Source organism: Homalodisca vitripennis, chromosome 2 (genome assembly GCF_021130785.1).
Source record: "Homalodisca vitripennis isolate AUS2020 chromosome 2, UT_GWSS_2.1, whole genome shotgun sequence".
Taxonomy (NCBI): domain Eukaryota; kingdom Metazoa; phylum Arthropoda; class Insecta; order Hemiptera; family Cicadellidae; genus Homalodisca; species Homalodisca vitripennis.
This window is the reverse complement of record NC_060208.1, coordinates 63,693,985-63,715,952: the sequence shown is the minus strand read 5'-3', so window position 1 is coordinate 63,715,952 and position 21,968 is coordinate 63,693,985. Positions and strand designations below refer to the sequence as shown.

At 31.7% G+C, this 21,968-nt stretch overlaps 1 protein-coding gene across 2 annotated transcripts in view; it reads left to right on the top strand.

The window, feature by feature from the left end:
• Positions 1 to 21,314, top strand: part of LOC124354068 — a 32,104-nt gene extending 10,790 nt beyond the window's left edge. The window contains exons 4-6 of one of the 2 annotated variants that reach the window (XM_046804247.1): positions 5,475 to 5,683; positions 8,097 to 8,247; positions 20,349 to 21,314. In XM_046804247.1, coding sequence (XP_046660203.1) covers positions 5,597 to 5,683; positions 8,097 to 8,247; positions 20,349 to 21,088 — 978 coding nt within the window. In that variant the 5' untranslated portion in view covers positions 5,475 to 5,596 and the 3' untranslated portion in view covers positions 21,089 to 21,314. Of the gene's footprint in view, positions 1 to 5,474; positions 5,684 to 8,096; positions 8,248 to 10,646; positions 11,461 to 20,348 lie in introns of those variants that run through there. The other variant, XM_046804249.1, reaches the window with a different exon arrangement.
• Positions 21,315 to 21,968: the final 654 nt, after the last annotated feature.

Sequence of the window (21,968 nt, the reverse complement as noted above, 5' to 3'; positions counted from 1 at the left end):
ACAAAGTGTCTGTGTATTTTTTTAAGTTTTAATTTTTTAGTTATTAAGTGCTTAACCCTAAGACAGTTTTTCTGTGATAGGAGATAATTATAGAAATTTTTTAGCTATTAGAGGCAAACGTGTAATACTTGCTCAGCAGTAGTATTTTCTAGGGATTGTAATTAAAAGTAACAAAACCAGTCTACTAAAAGCTTAATTTTAAAATACAAAGAACAATAAAATAATTTATTAAATGTTTAATTGGTTGTTTATTGCGCTTTTGTAGATAACCGCAGTTACAATCTGTTTGTAAAAAAAAAAAAAACAACACCTAACTAAGAGGGCTGTCCAGAGAGTAACAGATGTTTGGATTTGGCATAGAAATGGTTGGGACTAGTGCCACCATCTTGATGTCAGAGTGTTCTTACACTCAGTGTGCAACCAGCTGTGGTAGATTGTGCATTGTATTTTGTATACAGTGGAGTGTTAAAATGAGCACTGCAATTGAAAATTCCACCAGTTTTGAAGTGTGATCTGTGATAAGGTTTTTGTTGGTAAAAATCACAAATCAATCAAAATTTATCGCCAAATTTGTTATGTGTACGGTCAAGAAATAATGAATAAAAGTCGTGTTGCATTGATTTAAAAAAATGACGAACCAGCGTTCACGATGAGCATCACAGTGGTAGGCGTAGTCTTGTGAGTGATGAATTGATGGTGAAAATAAATGAAACAATCCATTGAAATTGTCATTTCTTGATTACAGAAATCTTAGAACATTTCCTCTAAATCTCACGTAGTTTAGTTCATAAAGTTGTGGTTGGTAAACTTGATTACCAAACAATTTTGTGCCAGGTGGATTTCGAAAATGGTAACAGAAGACCACAAACTTGCTGTAGCACTGACATTTTTTGAAGACTACAACAAAAAGGAAAACAAAGTCATCGATTGTATCCTAACTGTTGACAAAACATAGATAAATCACGTCAGAGTGCGAGTGAGGAAAACACATGCATTTGTCCAAGAAACCGAGGAAGTGGCTGTAAACACTTTACATCATGCCTACTGGGTTCTGGGACCCTCGGGAGTGATTCTCATTGAGTTTCTTGAATGTGGCCAAACTGTCAACTCAGAGAAGTATTGCCAAACACTCAAGAACTTAAGATGCACAATACAAAACAAGCATCGGGGATAACTCAGCATGTAATTACACTTCATTTCTCTTACAATCTGTGGTGAACAATACAAAAACTGATTTTCATTTTTACACATACCACAACCCTGGTAGGAAAGGTTGATTAAATGTGAATAATGAATTTAACTCCATTTCACCTTCTAATTTATTAGAGACGAGTTTGAAATCTGACATTGTCCCAGACTTGACTCCTGGAATCTGGATTCGATGTCTGTCTGAGAGATTTAAAAAAGTGCAGCAATAAAGATGACCAAAATATACTTTTTTTAAATTATTTTGACATCAGACACCTAGTTGACAAAAGAGTTCTGTCTTGTTTACTCATACAAATTTCTGGAATCTGAAAGTGAGTGGCTTAGTAAAGGATTTTCTTTGTTTCCAAAAGACTCAATGGAATTTAAGGAACTGTCTGTAGGTCGACCCTTAAAAATCTTTGTATTCAAATAAAAACAGAGTGGTGCCTTTACTAAAAAAATTCATCTACAGAGGTAACTTACTATCAATGCTAGTTACAGTTCCTAATTAGACGGTAAGAAGCAAGAAAGATCAATAAGAAACATGAAATTATTAAAGGAAGAAGGTACATCCACTCGGAATATGAAAAATAACCTCATACCTTAAAGAACACACCTGAAGAAGGATTAGCTCTTTTCATTGATAGCAAATTTACTAAACATTCATATACATTTATGCAACAAGCAAAATCACACAACACAAAAATCTATCCTATATACAAAAATATTACCAAGGCCAAGGAACAGTGCGATACAGATTGTGAAAAAATAAACATAACAGAATCACGTGCACAAGTAACATTGGAGTGTATTGTTGAACATACAGAGAAAAGATTAGTTATGCATTAGAATCCCAGTTTCAAGATACAACTGCATCATTTGAAGATGTACTTCAAAGTAGCTTATTACTCAAATTTAAATGGGGATGTGATTGCAGTTCTAGCTACTTACTGTACTAACAGAGGTTCATTAATCATAACGTTGTAGAATAATTTTTGTTTTCAATATATATTGTGCCCCACAAGTTATCATTTAGAAGTAACAAGGATTATAATTTGAAGAACTTGAGTCCTTTGTATACAAGATTTTGTCACCCTATGAAGATTTTAAAAAATTTTGGAATTGACCAGAAAGAAAACAAAATCAATCCAACATTAGAGTGACTCTTTCGTCTGTTAAAAGTTGTTTTGGGTTCTAAAGTTAGCATATTTACGGATTTAAATCTCACGATGATACATGAGAAAGCAGTCTCTGCAATAACAGAGCCATCTATAAAGTCCTGTCCTACCAGTAAGTCAACACAAAAGGGAATGAACAATTTAGAAACTATTAACAGGAAATGAAAATACTTGTAAATTTAGATTTAAATATGTGTTCTAATTTGCCTTGTACGAGGGCCATCCGGAAAGTAGTACCCGTTTCCGCCGCGTGAGGCGCTGACAACGCGAGTAGCCGCCGGTCAAGGTCAGATCGCTTCAGTGGCTTGTCTGCCTTCTCTGTTACAAGTTCCGTGACGCTAGCATTGCCTGTGTTGTTTCTGTGGCAGTTCATAATGTTTAAAAAACGCTGCCAGTTGTGAAGTGAGGGCTGTAATAAAATTTCTCAACGCAAGAAACGTTCGACCTTGTGATATTCATCGCCAATTAAAGGAAGTGTATGGAGACAATGTGATGGAAGAGTCATCTGTTCGGCGCTGGTGTCGTAATTTCAACTTGGGGAGGGGGAACACACACGACGATGAGCGTTCAGGGAGACCATCTGTCATTACAGATCAACTGCTGAGGTCAGTAGATGAATTCGTGAGGAACGATCGGCGCGTCACAATTGATGACATCTGTGAACATTTCCCTAATGTTTCTCGAACAATTGTTCATGAAATTGTCAAAGACCATCTGCATTATTCAAAAATTTGTGCAAGGTGGGTCCCTCGCATGCTTACAGATGAGCACAAAACCAAGCGTATGGCTGCTGCATTCACATTTTTGGAACGTTATTCTGATGAAGCAGACACGTTCTTGAATCGCATAGTTACTGATGATGAAACGTGGGTTTGTTATGCTTCACCTGAGAGTAAACGACAGTCAATGGAGTGGCATCATACTCATTCACCAAAGGAACCAAAAAAATTCAAGACTGTTCTGTCCACCAGGAAACTTATGGCAACCATTTTCTGGGATCAACGTGGTGTACTGCTTATTGATTTTATGGCCCGTGGAGATACTATTAACGCTAATGCGTATTGTGAAACATTAAAGAAATTACGGCGGGCAATACAAAATCGACGGAGAGGTCTATTGTCTGATGGCGTCATTCTCCTCCATGACAATGCCAGGCCTCATGCAGCGGGGATAACACAACAACTTCTGCAGCAATTCAATTGGGAAATTTTCGACCATCCACCGTATAGCCCGGACTTGGCCCCTTCAGATTTTCATCTCTTTACAAAACTTAAAGAGTTTTTGGCGGGAAAAAGATTTGACAGCGATGAATAACTTAAAGAAGGCGTGACTACGTATTTCAATCGGCTGGCGGCGGAGGAATATGACGCTGGAATACAAAAACTCGTCACACGTTATGACAAATGCTTAAATTTACTTGGAGATTATGTGGAGAAGTAGTTTAAGGTATGCACTTTTCAATTCAATAAAAATGTTTATATTTGTTAATATTTACTTCTGTGTCTTTATTTCACAAACGGATACTACTTTCCGGATGGCCCTGGTAGTACACATTTCCATTTTTATTGTATAGGACTGATAGAAACTGTTTTTACAAAATTGTCTGAAGAACAGAAATTAGGCTTGCCGTGCCTAGAATGGAAAAGTTCTATAAATAGGAAAATTAACCCCAAATTGAACCAAGCCTTAAATGAACCAGTACATTTTTAGGGTTTGAAATATCTGAAAGTTTTGAAAGTGTGATTGGAAGTGTATTCTGACACATTACAGGTCAAAAATTGAAAACAATTCTGTTATATGTCAGCACCTCTCAAACTAATAATGACATAAAATTTATGGCAAACCACCGCAGGAAGAGAATACAAACCACGACAAGGAGTAGATGTACATCTTTAAAAATTTTTATTAGAAAGCTGTAAAAGATTGAAGTATGATTTTGATTGATATGAGATATTTATTAAATTTAGCATGTACGTATAAATTTATTTTGAAGTATCTCATGAGGGCCTTTTCACTTTGTAATATGGTATTTAATTTCTAATGTCTTTTAAAACCAGTCAGTTATGATTTTCCCCCAAAAACTGTGTTGATGATCTAAAAGACAATGTAAGAAATTGCTCTAGTTATCTTCAGGCAAATTTAATTATTTTTATTCTATTAAAATTGATAACACATACTTTATCTATTGAGAACCCACTTTAAAAAATAGATAAGCCTAATTTTTTTCAGAATGTATATCCTTCTTTATAAATACGGTGTGTTAATATAAAGAACCTTTATAAAATTAATGTTTAGCAGATATTCTCAGAAAGTTTTCCAAAACTCACTGTGTAGTCTTTGTCTGGATTATGTTTTGCAGAGAATTATTTTGGAAGTAAAGCTCTGAGCACATGTGGCAATGATAGTCCTGTATATCACAGCACATATGCGTTGTCACTTTAAACACTCATAATCTGTATGTCAAAAATTCACAGTTATATAGCTTGTTAATATTCAAGTTTAAAATATTATACATAGTATTTTCATGAGGATACTCCATGTTGAATGCCATCTTTTAATTAGTTTACAATTAAATAATTATTTTAAATTTCATGACATGGAAATGCATAAGTGATTTTAACTTGATAAAATATTAAGTATGAATCACAATCAGTTGTATAAAACGTATACATTTTTTTTATAACATTTGGCTGGCATAATTTCAACTGTCTTTCAAAAATTTCAATTTTAATCAACAAATTTAACTCTTTAAAAGTTCATTTAATGTTTTTATGGACTTCTTTTACTCATGTTCAGTTATTTGATTTTTTTTAGTTTAGTTTAGGACCCTTATCATTTTATTTTTATCATTTGGAAAGGGGAGAGAATGTCATGTCTTTGAGCATCTCTTCACCTTTGTCGTAGGATCCCATGATCAAAATATATGAATGATGGCTGTTGTTTAATGGTTATATCTTTCAAGAGTATTTTTTAATTTTCACTCAATGGTTTGCCTGAAATACGCACAACTCTCTCCAGTTGCTACCATTATGGAAAGCAGAGAGTTCTGTTCTATTTTGTAATCAAAATTTTTATTGTACAAATTATTTTAATATGTTCCGTTTTTAGGTATATATCTGGAGTTCAAGATCTGGGAAAGAAATTGGAAAGCACAGACCATCTTTAACATCTGCCAGTTAGCTAATAAGTACTCTCTAGATGATCTAAAAGAAAAAATTGCCAGTCAATTAATGCCTTTTGGAGTTTATGATTTATTTGACGCTTTATATTGTGTGGTCAAATATAATGTCACTTGTTTAGAGCCCACTGTTCGACAGGTAAAATATACGCATATACGCTATATACTTAGTTGTTGTATGGCAATTGCTCTCGTTTATTATCATACTACTGTCTTTTTGTCTTTGTTTTTTCATCTTCATTTACATATTCTGTATCTTTAGTACTAAACCCTCATCTTGTAATATCTAAATGTAATCCGTCTCTATCAATATGTGGTTGTAATTTGTCAGCCGTTTTCCACATTCTACCTAGCTACGCAGTCAGTTTCTCAGACTTGACTCCTGGAATGTAAAAAATTATTGTTGTAGTGCATGTTTTACTAGGTTGCGTGAAACTTTACATTTTGTGTTGATTTAGAATTCAGATCATATCTTTTCCTGAAATTCCTACATTCTATTATAAAAGAGATAATGAGTACTTCCATTAACAGTATTGTTTTTTGAATCGTTCAATAAATCTCATCCACACTCCAAATATTTTGCATGAGGATATGTTTCATGTTACTGAGATTTGTTTCCTTCACTGAGTAGTTATGAATTTTTTGATTCATTCAATTTGCAATTAGCCCTGTTTACAATGTGGGATACCAAATCATGGAAGGTGGCGGAGGTACCCTGTTGCCAAATATGGAGCAAGCAAAGCGAACCACTCTGTGGCAACACTGCGGACACACTGTTGCCTAGTTCAAGTGTCAAACACTGAATACTGTGCACACTGAGCACAGTACCATATCGCACTATGCTCTACGTGCTACATATTTTTTAATATATGCTATGATTTTACAACATGTATTTAAAAAGAACGTTTCTTTGACACATAAGAACGTGTAGAAAATTCAAATAGGTGTTCTTATGGGAAACACTCCGGATGTTTAAATTTTATATACCTTGTTAATTAGGCGAGAGCTAACTAACAAAATGACTAAACCCAACTTATGTAAATTGAAAATTTAAGAATGTTTTATGTGCTGAGGGGTGAACTGAATGTCATCAAAACCACTGAAGCTGTAATAAAACTATTCACATAACATGTTAAAACTGTCTTTACATAACTAATTATTTTAGGGATAAGTAGACATTCACATCATATATTATACACATTTCACTATCATTTTTCAATTTCTTAAAACATTTTACTATTTTTATTACTTATTTTTTATTTTTGTTTTGTTTATAAATAATATAATATTAATTTCAGTTTTATCCTTACAGTTTGTAAAAAGTATTTATTACATCACAATTATATAATTTGTATATTTTTATGATATAGTCTATATTATGTAGGAAATGACTATGCTGCTTTATTAACAAACACATTGTAAATAAATTCTCAGAATATTGTGGCATTATCCCAATTACTTTTGTTGGGATGTACAAACCCCCTCCCCCCCCCCCCCCCCCCCCCCCCCCCCCGAAAAAAAGAAAAAGAAATCTTCCATCTCTGGTGTGATAACACACCAAATTCTGAGGAAATAAAATTGAAACTTGTTTTCCTGCTACATATTAAATGGGTTTGAATAAACAGATTGGGAAACTGACTACATTCTCAAGAGAATCGTAACTTATTCTTAGAAATTTTAAATCAACAAAATTTTATTTAACTTTTCAGAAGAATTTAAATCAATTTTTAAGATTTTTTACCTCTTTTACAGAAGTTTTGAAGGTTTTCCAGAAAATTACATAGGTTTGGTGTCAGAATGTTCTTGGGTAGTGTACAGTTTATATCCCTCCTACCTTCTCTCTGTGATATATGAAAAAGTGCTCTGCAGCAGAAAATCCTGCCACGTTTATGATGTTTAGTGTTTAGGTTTCTGTTAGAACCACAAACAAATTAGAATTTATTTTACTCACAAAAAGATTTAAAATGATTTAGAATATGTGCACTTATTTAAAAAATTGCTGTAATAATATTTACAATGATGACCACATTTGTACGCATAGCTTTGTTACTGATGAAGTGGAAATAAAATCAATTATAACGTTTGTAAGCATTATTGATGTATTTTAGAACTTTTGCAAAAAATGTATACATCAATTTTTTGCAATATGGCCGTCAACTTGGTTTTTTTCTTATGGTACACCCTATATTTTATTATTATTGTTTTCAATTGGAAAATTAATTTGAATACTTTTTTATATTTCTATTATAAACGGAGATGAGAACATTATAGAACTTTTGGAACATTTTCTCAAGTTTCATAGAGTTTAGATCATAACATTATTATTGTGGAAAAGCTTTGTTACCACAAGTTTTGTGCTATTTCAGTTCTGTAAATTCTAATTAAAGACTTCAAAATATAGATTAGGTTCAGCTTTTTGTTTGTGGTGGAAGTAGACACTTTTAGATTACCACAGGCTGGCATGTTGATTTGCTGTTTGTGAATTATTCATTTTATTCTTATGACTAAGAATAACTTTGGAAAATGTTTTGTAATAAACTATTTGCTATCAGATCGTACAAGAGGAAACCACTCTGATATTTGAACAGCCTCAGTTCAAATCTATTGACAGAGAAGCTTTGCTGTATATCCTTCAGCAGGATACTTTGGGTGCAGAGGAGATAGATGTGTTCAAAGCAGTTTGTGCATGGGCTACCCAGCAAGGTATGAATTTATTGTGCATGTTAAAATAGACATTTCAGCATGAACATAATTTCATATTTCTCATTCAGAATGGAAAAATACGAGTTTCTATGTGTATAATATTTATGTCTTGCATAGTCACAGCAATAATCCAGTCGTTCTCTTCTCATTTTTCTTTCATGATAGTGTAAAATGTCAATAAGAAAATATTCTTTTGAAGGCATGCCTCCATTTTTAAAGTGTTTTTATTAGTTTGCTTTCTTGTCACTCTCAAGTACAAATTTGGAAACTTGAAAGTTTGAATATAGCTTAGAACTAGACCACAGTATACAATAATTACACACTGTGTGTGTGTGTGTGTGTGTGTGTGTGTGTGTGTGTGTGTGTGTGTGTTGCATTAATTATATTGCATAATGTAAATATATTGTTTTTACCTTGGTCTAATGGGCAAACATAATGGTAACAAGAAAAATGCAGAATAAGCCACTTTTTTGTAACGAGTTGAATTTAGGAATTTATTTTGCAGAAATATATTCCTTGTAGATTGTTATGGAAGCCTGACGTTGCTTGTCCCAATCCTTATACAGAGTGGCTTTCTTAAACCATTGTGATCTTGGTAACTATAAATTTTACTGCAAATTGTAAATGGGGAACCTTTTCTTGTGTATTAGAGACATTAAAAAATGTATACATCAATTTTTTGCAATATGGCCGTCAACTTGGTTTTTTTCTTATGGTACACCCTATATTTTATTATTATTGTTTTCAATTGGAAAATTAATTTGAATACTTTTTTATATTTCTCTTATAAACAGAGATGAGAGCTCAAAGTTTTGAGATTGTTTTTGGAGTTTAACAATGAGAAAATGCCTTTTTAAATAGATTTCCTTTTGAATAATCTAAACTCTAAATGAAAAATAACAAGTGTGATAATCATAACATTTTCAACCAATTATAAACTCGATAATCTTGAAACCTTTCTAGACAAAAAATGTTACAACCATAAAAATTTCTTTGTTAAAACGTGGACTTCATTTAGTTACTATAATTCTGAAATAATATTTGTAAACATATTCACTTATAACGGTTCAGTTGTATACCTCTATAACTTTAAATGGCAACTATGTAGAAACCTAAAACTTGAGTTTAAAAAGTAGGAATGATTGTTGCTTGGAATTACTTAACAATTTTATGAAATTTTGATTTATCTTATGAAATACTCAAAGTAAATATTTTACCCAAATGTGAATGACCACATCTTGAAACATTTTATTTGTTAAAACTGGCTAGTAAACTTATCCAAACTGTATACAAATAATGCCTCTGTACAATGTTTAGTCTGTACCTATTAATAACTATGGTAGTTATCAATTTAGTATATTAGTTAAAACTTTGTACACCTGCTGTCTGAAAACTATATGTAATATACAGGGTGATTGAAAAGTAAGTTGCACCCCCTCTTAACTTTTTTGTTATTTTAGACATATACAATCTGTTTGCGGCAATCTTACTAGTTACAAAGGGCTACACTAATAATGATAGTTTTCAAACTTTCAAATTTTTTACTCTCAGAGAGGTGGGGAGCAACTTTAAATGTTCAAATAGCACATATAGTCATAAGATATCATTTTAAAGGTCTTGGTAAAGGACCTTTAAAATGATATGTTACAATTTTATATATATATATATACACACACAAACATATTTTGTTACAAATATTATTGTAAATTACTTCATAATCCTAAAACACTCTTTTGTTTTGAGCTATAATGAATGTATTATAACTATTCCTTTTCTAAATTTTGAATGGCCACCATCTTGACACCTTTAGACATATCGAAAAAAATTAAGAATAAAAGTTTGTTGTTTTAGAATTAAGTTATATATAATGTATTGGTTTGGGCCGCCATCTTGAAACTTGTTATTGGTGAAGACTGACAAACTCATCCAAACTATGTGCAAGTATTGTCTTTGTTCAAAGTTGTGTCTGGATATTTTAAAAATTATAACAGTTATCATGCTCATAAGCTTGTGTCATATTGCATAAGCCCATACATACATGTATGTACATAATTTTTCAGATTATGGTGGTTTTGAATTCTGGGGGTCATGATTGCAGAAAAGTTTTAAATCTGGAAATTCCATCTTGAGGGAGATTGCAATAGGCATATTTTTATAAAATCTACCTAATTGTCATACTATCTATAATTATCTTCATATTAAGAGGTTAAAGCAATCCACTTGAATACAGGTGTGATTTTTAATCCAACACCTGGTGCAAAATGTAAATTATATTTTGCGCTGTGAATCTCTAGTAGTCTCTATTTTGTAAGGCATCCTCAATGTCTTCTCAGTTGAGGAGACGTGAATGCATCTTTAATAACTATTAAACTACAAGCTGTGGGGTATTCCTGTTCTAGGTTACCTGCATGTTGATAACCAAGATACCAACCTAAAAGAATTGGAGGAGCATTTGAAGTATTTGAGATTGTATGCCCTAATTCATCAGGTTCAGGATGTGACACAACCTTTAAATTTACTTTCAGAACAAGAACTTCATCTTTTCAAAGAATTCCAAAAAATCAATAAAGAAGAGTATTCTACTTCTAAGTTTAGTTTATCAATGAAAGCAAGAGACCAAGCCTTACCTGTGGATGGCCTCTACGTGATGCTGGGAGGGGAGGATTGTATCATCAGTACATGCAATAGCAGCTACATATTTTGTATGGACAGGACTGTACGACTAGATAGATTTGTTTGCTTTGGGCGAGGTGCAGAAAACCCTTACAAAGTGGAAGTCACCATTGTCGTGTCACTTGTTGCGGCCTACAAGTTTACAGAAAAGGCTCGGATGTCAACAAAAACCAAAGTTTTAAAAAATGGGTTGATCAATGTTAACTTGACTAAATTGAATTTTGAGTTTATATGCCATAGTCAATACAAGGTGGATGTGATCTTTGATCAACCCCAACCAGCTCGGACGCTGAGAGGAAACTTGAAACAGTTCATTGGCAAGTTAGGGAGAGTTCAGTGGGCCAGTTGTGGTATCAATCCAAACATCTTGTGTCCACAGACCGTCTCATACTACAGTCATCTGGCCAAGGTTCAGTTCCACAATACGGGCAAGAAAACGAAAACTAAGAAGTAAACAAAAAAAAATTATGGTTGCCTGTAAAGTCGGTTTTACGGGCGAAGATTTTACGTGACAACGTCTTTTTCTCGGTAGAATATTTATTGATATGAATATTATTAAATTGCACAATAGGAACAAGGAATTGAATGAAAATAAGAATTGCACAAATTTTAACTATAGAAATATATTTTGTTTACTAAAACATTGTACATAATTTGAAATTAATTAAAATTTGTTGTTGTAAATGGTAAAGTTGAATAAAACATTTACTAAAATTGGAATTTGAAATTCTTGCTAAACACAGTTAAATTCTAACTCCGCGCGTGGTGATTGGTCGGTTTAGTTCGTTTGTTTGGTCGCACTGTTATGACAGGTTAGAGGTTATAATTTGTTATTTTAAATGTTTGACTAGCAATACGCGCTGTTTCTTCTCAATCGACTGAATTACGATTGATTGCAGAGTGATTTAAACTAATAATTTACTTAACACTATCAACATTTGTCAATAGTATGACATAACCTATAAACTCAGTTTCTCAACTTTTGTGTCAATCTAACAATTAATCAATCAATCATAGTTTACGATAATGAAATATCAGTGTACAATTATTTACCTTTATTGTTGTACATTTGTCAATAGTATGACATAACCTATAAACTCAGTTTCTCAACTTTTGTGTCAATCTAACAATTAATCAATCAATCATAGTTTACGATAATGAAATATCAGTGTACAATTATTTACCTTTATTGTTGTAGTTGTTGTAAATGACGAATCTAAGCACTCCACATTTTCACGAATAAACATAGTTATCTGCTTTATCCCGTGCGGTGGACCCACAGTTATCTGCTTTATCCCGTGCGGCGGTCCCACTGGACGGGCATCGTAACGTTACCGGGCGTTACACTTTTTCATGAGTGACTCCGAGCCGCAACCTAATTTAAGACGTTGTCACGTCAAAATATATAAAAGAGGAAATAGTAATGTTTCAACTGAAAAGATAGAAATTTGAGACATGCATACATTGCCATACAGGAGGCAACAAACAATAGTGTGGTTCAGAGAGATTCAGTACATTCCACAAAGTTCTTTTATATATTGTCGGATTATGCCCTTTATTAGTTTTCCAATATGTACTAAATAGTGAAATAATGATATTATTTATATATTATTATTTTGTATTACAGTAGTGTTATTTCACAATTAGAATGTAACTGTGATATTAATGGAAACTTGTAAATGCTGGGCTTTTCCCATTGTCTTAGATAGCTTTATGAAAGACACAAGTTATGTTTAAGTGTAAAGTTAGAGTTTTGTTTTTACTAATTTGTAATGTATTATATATTATTGAAATAATATCGCTGACTGTATTCATTGAAACTCCTTTATGGGCTAAATAATATTGTTTGAGAATTGGGTGGTTATTAACCACTTTTATACATTTTGCAAACCAGCTTTTAAAGTATCAGGCTTTTAACATGTTAATTATGGTGGACGCTCTAGTACACTTGCTGTGTTATGAGAATAATTATCTCACTCAGTATAAACCACCAATGAAGGTGTTAACTGCATGTATTAAAGATGGACAGTTATTGTACAGTAGTTTAACATGTTAACTGCAATATTCGCTCTGTTGTCTAATAAAAATAGTTATCTTTACTCAGTATAGATCAGCAGTGAAGTTGTTAATCTTTCTTTCCCAAAACAGTTCAATAGTTATGATGGATTTCTTCTATATCTACAATATAAGTCTTTTAATGCTCTACAAATACAGATTGGAGCATTATCCTCTATTTCTGTTTCTTTTACAACACCTCCTCTTACGGTTTTATGCCTTTGTATAGTTCAATATTTGTAGATGTACACTTTGAGTTCAATCATTGGTTTTGATTTTTTATCAGTCCTGACTAATATGGTTCTCTCTGGCTGTCTTCCTTGTAATAAGTTACCTGTTGCCATGTTATTTTAGTGGTTACGAATCCTATTCTTACATTTCCATTGTATGATTTTGTATTAATACAACTATAATCTCCTGTTACTCTATATTCCTATACTCTCCAGACGAGAAATCGTGTTTATCCTTCCACCAAACCTCACTAACTCCTGCTTACCTATTCATTTCTCTTTTCAAGCTATCTAACATGATAAACATAATATTGCTATTAAAGAAAACTTGAAGATTTATATCTAAAAGTTATGTTCTACTGTTGTAATCTATATAACTTTGACAGACTATTATAAGAAAAGCAATAAACTCTTTCATAAACAATTGAGAAAAAATGTTTGGTTGAGTACAAAAGTTTCAATTTTAATTTCCCTAGTTAGGCATTTTGTACTTTATTAATTTTTGTAAATAAGTTATTTGCTGTTATTAAATAATTGTAATGCTTAATATACTATTTAATATAAAAACTTGCTTTATTAAGTTACTTAATAAATTTTTTTAATGCCGAAGTGCGTTGTGTTGACAAATTAGTTTCGAGGTGTAGATCTTGATGAGTTAGTTTTTGATGAAAAGTTGTTTGCTATCCAATGTTTATTGCATCAATCTGTTTTGGTTCTAATGTGGGGGTGTAGTAATTTATTGAAGCCCATGTTGATTTAGCTATTATGTCATGGTGTGGTGTAGCAAGATTTATTATAATTGCTCACATGTAGCTCCATGTCTTAAACAAGATAATCAGAACATTGATGTTCTAAATAATGTAATCCTAGTAGTCCCAATATGTAAAATCTCTGTTCAGTGGATGATCGTTGAGTTTATGTTTTGATCAATCAATACACTTTGATCCTTATTTTCAATTAAAACTCATCATTTAATTTACCTTTGAGTATAATTTCAAATATATAACATGAATTCAAATATTAACTTATATCACTTACAAACATACAATTACCAAATTCTGATGATTAAAAAGAAATCCTCCTTTTATGAAAATTATGTTTTATTATAAAAAACAATTTATCATCCACGACTGACAAGATACGTTGTTCACCGTCAATGACTTGTTCCCATCTGCCAATCTTGGTCGTTAATTCATAACATTCAAACTCCCATCGCGCCATCGGCCATTCCTTTGACCAATCTGAGGCCAGCTTCATAACCATTTCCCTTTATGGTTCGATGGCCAAGTGTTCTTTTTCCGTGAAATACTTTATGTCTTAAATATATAGGTAATTTAAACCCTAATACAATAATAATATTAATAAACCCTATAATATTATAAATACGAAAGTGCCTTGTTTGTTTTGCTTTCATGCGTAAACTATTCAACCGATTGTACTGAAATTTTACATTCTTACGTTCTCTGAGATGAATTCTTATTTCAAAAGTCCTTTCAGGCTACGCCCCACTGGTCTTTGAAGTAGTGAAAAATCCCATTTTGGTCTCTATAGTTGTGAAATATTAAATAAAAGAACATGTCTAATGTATTCAACTGTTCTGTGTAAAGATTATTCATTATTTACAATTTGTTTACATTTGTAGTGAGAATATTCGCTAAGGAATAACAAATTTTTGTAACGCCGTTTTTAGATTTCAGCGATTATTTAAGTACTCATCTACCTTACAAAATGCCCTTAAGATGGTTGGAGTTTTACTCCGAAGACTCTTTGAAGCAGTTGCCATGAACTGTGCTAGATAAAAGTTCGCTGGACTGTGCTTTTGAACTAATTCACCAATTCCAACTCTAAATGTTCTAAAATATTAATAATATTTTTCAGTTTATAAAGAAACAAATGTGTAGAGTCATTGTTAATGTACTTTGAACTGCACATTTTTATCAAATTATCAATTTATCAAATTAAATTATCAAATTTAAGTATTAGATCTAAAAGACAATGTTACTATCTAACTTTCATTATGAATTTAAAGATTGATATAAAACCTATCTTAGTTCACTTCTGACAGAAGTAGGCTTCTCTGATCTGTGATACATATTTTCTTGACCAGGAAAAAAGGCAAAATTAAACAAAACATATGAAGAACAAAGTAAATTACAAAGGCCATAAATATAAACTTGTTTACATATTTTCTATATTAGTGCAGTCATTGAAGCATTATTGGTCCGAATTTTTTTACTGTGAACCGAATTGCATACAATTTTGGAATTAGGTCCATCTTACCCTTAACTTCAAAAGTGAAAATGATTTGAACTCCGCAACCACCCTGGAGGTGGTTGCCACACCCCTTCTCGGGCGGTGAATTGTTTTTTTCTTCTAAATAACCTCGGATATCGATAGAAGGCCTAATTTTAAGCAAAAAATCATCTATACAGTTTTTTCGAAAAATCCAATAATTTTCAAGTTATTGGCAATTTAAAATTCGCATTTTTTCACGTTTTTTTTCATCGGTTTTTTTTTGCAAATATCTCCAAAATATATACGTTTATTGAAAATATTATAAATAACAAAATTGTAGTAGCAGGTAAATAAATAAACAATTTGGGTTTTTATAAAGTATTCTAAGTGCAATATTAAGCTAGATATTAAAGATCAAAGCAGTTTTTTTTATTGTGTCTGAAATTTAATCGATGTGGTCAATGCCATCTAGCGGCGAGCAGATGCATTTTAGGCATTCTAATAAAAAAGGGTTTTGTAGTGCTTGAAATAAGCTTTAAAATGAGCACTATTAAAAGTCTTTTTGCACGTAATAATAAGTGAGCTGTATTGAAAATAAGAGGAGCATCTAATGTTTTTTCTTTTAAATCAATGGGTTTCATAAGTGCCATTTCCACCAAAATTAAAACTAATCGTATTCCGCCTTAGAACTAACTTTATTATGAAGAGTTTGATAGATTTTATCAGTTTGGGTGCTTCAGGATACATATTTAAAAAAAAAAGTCACGATTAAAAAAAATTCAAATTAAAAAGAAAACCATCTTTTTTCATAATATCTCCAAAATGACGACATATACGTATAAAAGTGTAAGAATGAAAAATTTAGGTATTTTTCTGACAAACAATTTGGGTTTTTTGTTTTTTCTGTCAAACAAAAATTGACGGAGATATGATTGTTTAAAGAGCGCGTGGCAGCGCAATCACAGCCTCTCTTAAGCCCTTTAACCCTTCACCGTTTGAGAAAAAGGTTTTTTTTACTACATATTGCAATGAAGGATGTTGTAGCTCTCTTAATTACCTTTACAATGGTTTTTTATAAATTGTGATAGCATGAAAAATTGAAGGAGTTATGGTCCAAAAACTTATCATATTTTTTTTCTACTTAGTAACTGAAAAATTTCGGAGTGTGAATATCTGGAGCAATGTGAAAGTACGCAGTATAATAGAGACCCAAAAACTATTGTAATGTGTACATATATACATAATATGGCTCACATATTTTTTGAAACGTAGGCATGAATATATACCAACGTTCTTATATGTATATATAACACATTTGAGTGAATTTTATATAATTTGTAAATAATTTATTCAATAAATGGTAATTTTTTTACTCTAAATTAAATTATTTTTAAATATATATAATCAATATATATTTACTGTTTTAATTTAGGGGTAGAAAAGCTTAAGAATATGATAATCATTTTGAGAGTGTGGAATAATATTTAAATCCTTTTTATTTTACAAAACATTTTTTTTTTAATTTTTTATAAAGGGGTAGTTTTCAAGGGTTGAAAGGGGGTTAAAAATTTGATAATTATTATAGAGAATATAAATATTACTTATTCTATACTTACATCTTTTTATGTCATACCAAAGTATTTTTTTGTGATTTTTTCAATTAGGGGTTGTTTGCAAAGGTTGTAAGATTTTCAAGGGGTTGAAAATGATTTTAATATGAGATAATTGTGTTAGAAAACACTTTACAATTTCACCACTTACTATTATACATGTTTTCTAGCGATAAAATGGCTCAATTTCAATTTTCCCATTAAGGGGTTGTTTACACCCCTTAAACATAATAGGCGGAGTTCAGATCATTTTCACTTTTGAAGTTAAGGGTAAGATGAGCCTAATTCCAAAATTTCATGCAAATCGGTTCACAGTAAAAAAAATTCGGAGGTAAGACCGTATTTTTTTCGCTTCAATGACTGCACTATATTGGGCGAAGAATTAAACTCAACATTGGGGTCAGAAATATCACTTGAACCAGAAGTGCAAAGGAAAAGATAACTTGTAGAAGTGCAGATATAACTTTTTCTACTACAATGCAGTCTAACTTTTACTTTATATTTAAAGACTTTTATGAAACCTAATTTAGTTGTCTTTTGACAAAAGTAGGCTTCTCAGAGCTTTGTATGTATATATTTTCTTGATCAGGAAAGAGGCAAAATCAGCTATGGAACAAAAACTACTAACAACGAAGTAAATTAAATTGACCATAAATATACACTTTTTAACACTTTTTCTTGATGTTTTACATGTATTCGTGATGTGGGAAGAAGGCAAACTCAACACTGGCATCGGAAATATAATTATATAATATCATCGGTTATTATTATATATATTATATAATTCACTCGAACCAGAAGTGCTCATACAAGTGTAAACCTACAAAATTGCGTTCTAAGCCGTGGGTTAATAAAAATTAATTAATTAGCTAGTTGTTAATATAAATTTAAATTAATATTCCCCATTTATTAAAATAAATTATTGTTTATTTTTAATCTGTTATAAATTTATTAAAATAATATAATGTAAAATAAATTATCCGTTACACTGGAAGTTTTCATAAACTGACCTGGAAAAGTCAAGGAAATTAAAAGGGTTTGGTGGACACTCTGATTAGCCCATTTAATTGTACTATATAATTTTAAATTAGATCTTAACAATTTATCTTCAATTCTTAAAGAAATACATTAATTGGATTATATATTTTTTAAATCCTAAAAAAAATACAGAGACAACTTGGTTAAATTATTCTTAACTACTTTTTTAATCTTAACAGATCTGATCCCATTATAAATATTTTTGGTATATTATGTATTGTAAATATCTCACACTTCTGTTATAAGTTTCATATAAAATTTGAGATTTCTTTTGATCAATATGTCTGTTGAAACAAGTATTGTTTGTTTCTTAGTTTTGGATTTAAAAAATTGTTTTGTACACATTATTGATTTAAATATATGTAATACTGTTGAAATTCCAACTTCATTAAAAATATGTTTATCAGAATATGTATTATAATAAATATAAGCTATTGTAAGTAAACAAATAAATAACCGGTGTAATGTAAATAGTTAAATCTAATTTTCATTATAGATGTTAGCAATATACTCGTAGAATTCAAATTAATTAGTTTACTCTGGACCACTCTGGACTTTTTCTTAATTGTGATTATATACATGTAGGGTACCTACTAGGAAACCAGCTCAATTGAAAATATATAAGGAGGTATACAGATATGGTACACATATTAGTTTACCCAGAGACACATGTGAAAATCTGCTGCCCATGCGCTATTGCGATAGTGCCCTCCCTCCCCACCTATAACTGATGACTACTATATTGCTCCTACACCTTCAGCATACTATTTTTGATAATGCAATAGTATATGAGAAGATATGTGATAAAATGCCAAAATCTGTTATCACATTCATTTACCATCTGTTACCTTGAAACATTCAAGTTGGGCGCTATTTAGCGGTAAACGGAAGAAGTGTGAATGATAAATATACAACAGAAAAGTATAAAACATTTATACTGATTAAACTGTGACCATGACAAAAATACCCAATATTTAAATGTAATTTATCAAAATGAGATGCTTATTAAAAGTGAAAGTGGATCCAACTCTTAGAAAATGATTTAGCATGGTAATGCTATATCTACAAATTGCTTCACAGAACCGCTACGTAACAAAGTGTTGCCACTCAGTCCTCATAAAGGGGTGTGCTGTTTATTCTCTTTTAAAAGTCAAAGCCACCACTAATTCTTTAAGGTACATGAGATGGCACTACAGTTCACAGTTGAGTGAAAATCGAGCATTGCTGCTGCCGTTCATGTATTACTTTAAAACTGTGTTCCATTAGACAAGAATGATATAAATTAATTTAATTCAAACGTTATTCAATGATGAATTCTTGTTTAACACCTTAACTGTTACATGAGTCATGTACCGACTTTAGGACAGTGGTTATATTACGAATGTGCGTCCGCCGCAGTCAATGTGTTAATGAAAATAAATCAAATGTTATATCCATCCCAGTTAAACCTTTTATAGAATTTGAATACAAACGAAATGCACAGGATGAAACAAAATACAATTATTACAATGCGGTGCTTCTTGAAAATTTATTTTAAATAAGAGGTAACCTCTGAAACACACACGATCATAAGAGTTGCACCGTAAGATATTGTGTGGAATGTGACTCAGCTTTTGGTATATTTTACACTTTCGTAGCAAATACCAATTTTATGAAGCTTTTGTAAATTTTTTTTAGTATTTAAACATCTGATTATGTATAAACACATAATTTTGTATATGTTCCTGTTAATGGTTTTATGTGTTTTTGTAATTAGAGAAAAAACTACCTTACAGTTTTTATTTATCTATAACTAACATTATAACTGCGGAGGGTTAATCAACCCAGTTCCAAAAAATCAATCCTATTTATGTTATATTAACATGTAACAGCCCAGTATAGCCATATGGACACAGTAGTATGCACAGCATTTACACCCCAGTGTGGTACTCTCATGACAAAATCTGGGTTATTAAAGATTAATTATAAGCATGCATTAATTTTAGTTTTAAAATAATGTATCTAAAGAGGTGTTTTTGTCTATTTTAGTGTTATTAAGGATCATTTATTAAATAGTAAGTTAATATAAAAACAATAATTTCGACAAGTTTATACTTTTTTTGTAATCTTTGCTTGCATGATACATTCTAAACTTTCAGATACAGGAGCCTTTCATAAACATGAATATTCAATCCTTCTCTAAAAGTTTAGTCTGGTTACGCCAAGGTACATTGTCAATTGAAGTTTTAATGAATTCAACATGTGGGTATTCCTGTTGCAGGTTATTTGGATAGTACCAACAAAATTATCAACCTAGAAATGATGAAAGGACCTCTCAAATATATCAGACTTTGCACACTGACTGATCAGCAAATTGAAAGAGATGTTAAACCAATAGTTCTTTTAAGGCAGGAACTTGATAACTCTAAAGAATTTAAAGATTTGAAGAGCCTTCCAGAGACCTCTTTGTTTAGCATATCAACCCAGAAAAGATGCAACCCTTTGGTTCTTGATTCCCTTTACACCAGCCTCGGAGAGAAGAGAAGTAATATCGATAAATGCAGCAGCAGCTACATCTTCATTATGGACAAGACTGTAAAGCTAAATAAATTTGTTTGCTTTGGTAAAAACTTAGAAACGCCTTACATAGTGAATGTTTCTGTTATTGTGTCACGGGTTGGTGGATATTTGTTTAACGAGGAAGCACGGTTCTCAACAAAATCTGAAATTTTGAACAACGGAATGATTAATGTTGACTTGACTAAACTGGATTTTGAATTCCGTCATTACGATCAGTACAAAATTGATGTGATCTTTGACATTCCCCAACCGGCACGGACACTGAGAGGGAGTTTGGAACAGTTTAGTGGTAAGTTCGGGAAAATTCAGTGGGCCAGTTGCTGCATTAATCCAAATATCTCATCCCCGCCCACCGTCTCGTACTACAGCCATCTGGCCAAAATTGGGTTTTATTCATTAAAAGACGAAGAAGAAGAATCATATCATAAATCTGAAGATTGAACTCTGTACAAAATGCTGAAGTTAACAAAGGAGAATATATAGATGAAAACAAAATTTCTTATATGCTATATTTAGATACAATTTATGGTGCTGGCTTTTTTGCCTTTTCTAACATGATGTGATGTAAAGCCTCATATTAATACCTATTTATTACACAATATGTGTATACAATATTACTGTAGTAACTAAATATTTTTACAAATAATTAAAAAATTACATTTACACACATAGACAATATTTAATAGCCATACATCTATGAGATAAAGGGGAATGATACCACTTAATTAGCAGATCGTAATATTTTACTTTAGTGTGTCAAGTATAACTTTTAGTAGCTTTCATTTTTATTGTATGATATTTGTCTAATATATTCAATATATAAGATATATATTTACTATTCGTAATATGTCATATGAAATAAGTCATATTTTAATAGTGTTGTTTAGTAAAAGTATCAAATCTGGTTTAAGATAACCAATCTTTGGCAGGAGCTAATGAAGACAGTCGCACTAAGCGCAATGAAGCTTCTGGGTACAAAGGTGTAAAGGTTACCTCCTCAGAAGGTCATATAACCCAGGAATTTCCTGAGGCTGAAATGGTAAACAAAGTGTCAGAAGGAATGGTTAAGAAATACTCCTTTGATGAACCATACACAGTCTCTATCGTTGATAGGGAGAAATGGAGTAAAAAGGAGGTCTACCCTACCAAAGGAGTCCTACAGTTTTATACAGATGGTTTGTGCCTTTCTCTAGGGCAGTATTCAGAATATACAGACCAGGAGCTAACATAGCTGTGGCCCTGGGAAAACATGCCACAGTTTTCCAAGCGGAAGTCTTGGTATTAGAATCATGTGCCAGAAGACTTGTACAAATGAGGTCAA